Here is a 6,315-nt window from a genome sequence, read left to right as displayed (position 1 = left end):
AACTCACTCTGTAGACCAGGCTGGCCTCAAACTCAGAAATCCGCCTGCCTCTGCCTCCCAAGTGCTGGGATTAAAGGCGTGCGCCACCACGCCCGGCTTCTAAAAAAATATTTTTAAGGTATGAGTGTTAGCACATTGCAGGATATTCAGGGAAATCCCAATGGATTGATGGTTTTCTATTTTTCAAAGCTGCCGTGAGGACTAAATTAAGTGAAGGATGTGGAAGTGTTCTGTAAATAACTTACTATGGCTATAAACTTCTCACGCTCTGAAGAGAATGAAGGGGTGGAAGTGAATCCACTAAGAGGAAAGTAATATTTTAATAGTACTTATCAAACGCCAGATAATAGCCTCATGACCGCCCCAGGCCTAAGCTGACCAGACTCCTGATTCAGGGGCTTAAGGACTGAAGACTAACTTAAAGAACTTCCAGGAAGCTAACATTTAAAGGAACAACAGCCATGAAACACAAGGCAAAAGAACTGTTGTGTAGGGAGGAGGTGGGAGGGAGGGATCAAGCGCTTTCTCCTTCCACTGAGGACAGAGCTGATAAGGTGATGTGATGTGAAATGTGGGCCTAGGGAAGGAACAGAACCTCAGACTCTTCCTCCTAAGGGAGGAAGGCCTATCTCTGTCTTTACTGACAGGGAAGGGCTACTTTAGGTGAAGTGGTTCAGTGAGATGATTGGGGAGGAGGCCAGAAGAGGGGTGGACTCAGCCTTCCCTACAGTGGGAGAAGACTCTGTGTCTGGGTCTTTGTTAAGCCCCAGTCCCCTAACCCTTTAACACCTACACACTTAGTTCTTACCATTCTCAGAAGACTCATAGTGGTCAATGAGTTCCAGAGCAAGGTCAGGGGCATGGTCTTTTTCTTTCTGTTTCTTTCTAAGGAAATCCACAAATTCCAGCAAGGTCAGCTTCTGTTTGTCAGATGAAAAGTCTTCGAATATTTCTTCAATCTCAGTGCGCTTAGTCAGGGCCTTATAGAACTGTACAAATTCTTCTGATCCCAGATCATCAGATTGGGTAACATCTGCTTCCTGCAAGAGATTTAGCAGGGTGTGGATAAACTCTGAGAAATGGGTTGATCTTCATTTGTCCTGTAGGGTTGTATGGCCAATAAGTCTCAGGAATCTGTCTGTCTGTCTGTCTGTCTCTGTCTCTGTCTCCCTGTCTCTGTCTCTGTCTCTGTCTCTGTCTCTGTCTCTCTCTTTGTGTGTGTGTGTGTGTGTGTGTCTGTGTGTCTGTGTGTCTGTCGCTGTCTCTCTCTAGCACTGGGAGTAGCCCCTAACACACACACACACGTACACACACACACACACACACACACACACACACACACACACACACCATGCCTGGCTTTTTACACAAAGACTGGAGTAGAACTTGAGTCCTATTCTTACATGGCAAGCACTTTAACAACAGAGTCATCTTCCCAGGTCCTGTAAGGGTCATCTTCCCAGGTCCTGTAAGGGTCATCTTAACATGTGATTATTGAAACTCTCAGGGAGTTCCTGATTTTCACATGGTTACAAGTCATTCTAGTAAATAAAAGACAGAGTTTTAGCCCTGTCATTTAATGTGAGATGAAATTTTTGGCTTGCTTGATTTTTTTTTTTTTTAAAAAAAGCAGGCTTCCTCTGTGTAGCCCTGGCTGTCCTAAAACTTGCTCTGTAGACCAGGCTGGCCTTGAACTCAAAGATCTGCTTGCCTCTGCCACCCGAGTGCTGAGACTACAGGCATGCACCACCATGCCCGGGTCTTAATGTTATTTTTCTTTTCTAAAGATTATGACTCATCCTCCTAACAAGACTAAACGGCCAGAGCCTCACTCCCCACACAGGTTTCACTGAGCTTATTACAGTAATGGAGTACACAGGAGTCAAGAAATGAATGCTACTAGGTGGCGTCAGAGACCTTCTGGTCAAGAGAAGACACAATCTTGCCAGCTCCTGCAAAGCCTCCCCAGCAAATGTACCTGGAAAAGACTGAAGGCATACTCTTCATCCATTTCCACGTTCATCAGAAGCAGCAGCCGTTGAGCTTCACTGAAACTCATCCGGCCATCCTGATTTCTGTCTGCTTGCTGGAACCACTCATTCAACATTCCAGCTCCGAGTCAAGGCAAAAACTCAGTGTGTGTGCAGTGCATGTGTGCAGTGCGTGTGTGCCCATCCATTGAACCCCTCCTTCTGTCTTTGTTGCCAGTTTCATTCTCTGCATAGCTTCTAGAATAATCTCTGCTGAATATAAATCTACTGGGTGGCCTGGGAGCCTGCAGGGACCTACCTCCCTGTTGTCTACAGAAAGAAACATAAATTCTAATACAGAAGTTAAGCTCCCCCTACCCTCGAGATCTGGCCCAGCCCAGTCTCCTCACTGTGTCTTTCTTTGTCCTTTTGCCAGACTCAGCAGCCCCTTCCTCTGACTATCACCCGACCTGCTTCCTCAGTCTCCTCTCCCTGGACCCTTTATTCATGCTATCCTTTCAGCCAGGAGTGCCTTCGCACACTCCTTCTTCGGGTTTCAATTGAACTACTTTCCTTTCTTTCTCTGACAGGTTCCAGGTAGCCAAGGGAGACTCTGTCTTTCTGATCCTTGTCCTTCTGCCTCCTGGGTACTAGGATTACAGGCACACATTACCATGACAACTAGGTACAGTGCTGGGGTCAAACCCAGGGCTTCACGCATGCTAGGGCAAGCACTCCATCAACAGAGCTACATCTCTATCAAAATCACATGCTATTTCTTCCCTGGCACTTTCTCAGAACACTCGTAGAATTAAGTATTCCTCTAATTTAGTACTTAAATTATTTACACAAATTGATTCTTTCCACTAACTAAAGTAAAATATATGGTCTCATTGATCTTGATGTCCCTAAAACTAGGCACAGTGGTGGATACAATCTGGCTAAATGGGTGCTGAATGAAGGTATACATGCATGAAGTAATGTACAACCTAGAAACCTCTTACTTGTATTGGAGGGTCAGCAAGCCACTGTGTGTGTGTGGGGGGGGGGTATCAGAGGACAAGGTGCAGGGGTCAGCTCTCCCACCATGTGGGCTCCATGGATTTGAGTTCAGGTTGTCAGGCTTGGTGACAAGCACTTTCTCTCACTGAAATATCTCACTGACTTCATCTAGGGATCTTGAAGTGAGTGTACACCACGGCACCCTCTAGGAGCTCCTTCCCACGCCTGTGGTAGTGACTGCTTGCTACTGGGATGTCGGTTTACTTCACAGGAGCAGCACTTTGCTTGCCCATCTCCCTCTCATTGGCCCTTCCTCCTATCCTGGGTTCTCAATCTCATTCTCGGGCTCTGACTGGAAAACATCCATTTCTCCTTCAGAATCATCAGCTCTATATATACTTGGCCCCTGTCTCTCTCCACACTACCTGGATCTATTTCTGCACCCTTCCCTCATTCCCTTGGTTCTGCAGCACCTGACGCCTTCAGTAGCCCCTGCCCACACCCTAGCGCCATCAGGTTGATACTGATCCAGTTGCTCCTGGTAGTCCATGCTGGCGACAAGATCCACCAACAGCTGGAGTCCTCGCATCCAAATCTGGGCCTCTTCAACACTGTTGGCCACTAGGTCCAGGTTGGGGCGGCGCCCATGAAAGACAACGGTGAACCCTTGCTCCAGGGGAAACTCCTCCACCAGATAGCGCAACAACTCAGAATCCTGCCCCTTACGTATCCTCTCCACATCAGAGATCGAAACTGCCAGGAAAGAAGCAGATGGGAGCACTGAGGAGAGGAGTGTGACACACAATTGGGGAAAGGAATGGTGACCAAAACTCCCTCCTCCATGGAGACACAGAGAGCAGTTTCTAACAGCTGGACCCCAAAGGCCATTCAGACAAGGTGATGGAGACCCAGTGAGTCAGGAGTTTGTGGGACTCCATGTTTTCTTAGGCAGCGCAGCAAGGAGGTTCAGCTAGAACTGCTGAGACCTGACTCCCAGCCACCAGCTGGCAGAGTGAAGACCCTAACTTAACCTCTCAGTGCCCACATCTTTTATTTTTTATTTTTTATTTTTTATTTTATTTTATTTATTTTTTTGGTTTTACGAGACAGGGTTTCTCTGTATAGCCCTGGCTATCCTGGAACTCACTTGGTAGACCAGGCTGGCCTCGAACTCAGAAATCCGCCTGCCTCTGCCTCCCGAGTGCTGGGATTAAAGGCCTGCGCCACCAGGCCTGGCCAGTGCCCACATCTTAAAGAATGGATGGTCCATTCACAGCAGGTGGCAACGGTTCCCACAGGAGAGCTAGTGGGGCTGATTACACCTGCAAAATAGGTCCACCAGAAGAGTACAGTGCATGCCCGTTTCAGGTCTGAAGCTTTCCTCTTTCCAAGTGCCTAGAGTGGAGCTAGAGGGATTCTTCCAGTCTCTGCCTCAGCTCCAGGTGGTGTGCTGGCGAGTACTGATTACGTCTCTAAAGCAGACTCTACCTATCCTGTGATGAAGTGTTTAAAGAACCATAATGAGCTTGGCCAACAGGGTTGGCACAATATTGGGCTGCATTTTGTGCTTTGAAATATTGTAATGGCTAATGTTCATGAAATCCATGGAGGTTTCCTGCTAGAAGTTTCACATATTAGCTCGGCTAGTCTCTATAATTTACAGGTGGGTGCAGGCTAACCCCCACTTTGTAGATGAGAAACTTTAGTTCAATTAAGTAATTGTTCAAAACAACTCAACCAGAAAGTGGCATAACCAGGGTTTTGATCCAGATCCAGATGGGGTGACTTCATGACTTCATATCACAGTCATATATATATATATATATATATATATATATATATATATATATATATATATATGAGAGACTGTGGATTCCTGAGAGACCTGTCCACCCATATACCCACCCACAGCTATCAAGTTCACTCACAAGTGGGCTTGTTCATGCTTTCTGGTTGACTTCCATGCCAGACTGTCATGCCATCATTCTGAAGTCTGAAGTATCTTAGCTTCTTCCAGCTTTTGGTCCTCACCTTGCGCATCATCATGCCTTTTTGCATCCGTAGCAGGTCCTGATCAGTGGCCAGTACTGAGCCAGGAAAAGCAGGGACTTATTTACCCAGTGGGAAGACTAGGGGGCCCAGACGAGCTCTGGAACCAGGGGCTAATCTCCTCCCACCCCCTGGGCTTTCCTCCAAGACCTCATCCCATGCAGGGGTACTCACGGTCTTGAATCTGAGATGTCATCACCCACTGCTCCACCAGCTGGTGCCAGAGTCACCTAAGGGAACAAGGAGGTGCAAAGGGCTTTGGGTGAATCTTGGAGTTGGAAGAGAACAGGAGAAAGAAACCCAGGCTCTCCTTTGTGGCATGCATCAGGCACTTCATCTCATCTGTTGCATTTCTGAGTTTGCTGACCCTGAGGCTTAGCTAGGCTAAGAAACTCGTCTCAATTCATACACAGATTGGAATTTAAAACAAGATAGATTGATCTATCTTTGTTAACTAGTTTCCATGGCTATCTCCAGGGTGGGCTAAAGCAGGGCGTGTTCCAAACGCTCTCTTGCTACCCTACACTCCTTAGGTAACATTGCTCCACACCTTGCTCATTCCCCATGTCCCTGTTATTAGGGTCTGCCATCTTGCTGCTAACCTGTATGGGAACCTAGTAGCTGTCCACACCCTAGCTGTCTCTCCTCCAGGCAGGATTTCTCGATTTTTTTCTTCCTGGAGTCCTGTCTACAGTCTCATGTACACTGTGCCAAATGCTAAAGAGCTAGGGCAGAATCTTTTTTCTTTCATTCTTTGAGACAGTCTCATGTTGCCAAGGTTGGCCTTGAACTCCTCATTCTCCTGCTCCCATCTCTCAGGCTGGGATCACAGATGTGAGCCACTCTGCCCAGCATCTGGTTCTGCTCTTCCTCAACTTGTGCTAAAGCTGACAAATCGTAAAGCCTAAAGCATGAGTGAAGACCTATGCTTAAACAGAAATGTGCTCTAATTATGCATTTAACATTTGACATTTAATTATTTGACAATGATAAACATGTAAAAGGAAACCTTGGGCTGGAGAGATGGCTCAGCAGTTAAGAGCACTGACTGCTCTTCCAGAGGTCCTAAGTTCAAATCCCAGCAACCACAAGGTGGCTCACAACCATCTGTAATGAGATCTGATGCCCTCTTCTGGTGTGTCTGAGGACAACTACAGTGTACTCAAATAAATAAAAATAAAATTAAAAAGAAAAAAAGAGGGCTGGTGAGATGGCTCAGTGGGTAAGAGCACCCGACTGCTCTTCCAAAGGTCCGGAGTTCAAATCCCAGCAACCACATGGTGGCTCATAACCA

General features: G+C 46.8%; 1 protein-coding gene across 1 annotated transcript in view; it reads right to left on the bottom strand.

Annotated features, from left to right (window-relative positions):
* Window positions 1-6,315, bottom strand: part of Plcd4 (phospholipase C delta 4) — a 25,586-nt gene that overhangs the window by 15,406 nt on the left and 3,865 nt on the right. Inside the window, exons 2-6 of the mRNA XM_029538476.1 lie at window positions 5,196-5,251; window positions 4,901-5,059; window positions 3,497-3,725; window positions 1,979-2,108; window positions 809-1,040 (exon numbers count right to left, since the gene is read on the bottom strand). Of these exons, the coding sequence (XP_029394336.1) occupies window positions 809-1,040; window positions 1,979-2,108; window positions 3,497-3,725; window positions 4,901-5,059; window positions 5,196-5,217 (772 nt within the window). The 5' untranslated portion in view covers window positions 5,218-5,251. The remainder of the gene's footprint in view (window positions 1-808; window positions 1,041-1,978; window positions 2,109-3,496; window positions 3,726-4,900; window positions 5,060-5,195; window positions 5,252-6,315) is intronic.

This window comes from Mus pahari, chromosome 5 (genome assembly GCF_900095145.1).
Source record: "Mus pahari chromosome 5, PAHARI_EIJ_v1.1, whole genome shotgun sequence".
Taxonomy (NCBI): domain Eukaryota; kingdom Metazoa; phylum Chordata; class Mammalia; order Rodentia; family Muridae; genus Mus; species Mus pahari.
The sequence above is the reverse complement of the archived record's forward strand: the minus strand, read 5'-3'. Positions and strand labels throughout refer to the sequence as shown.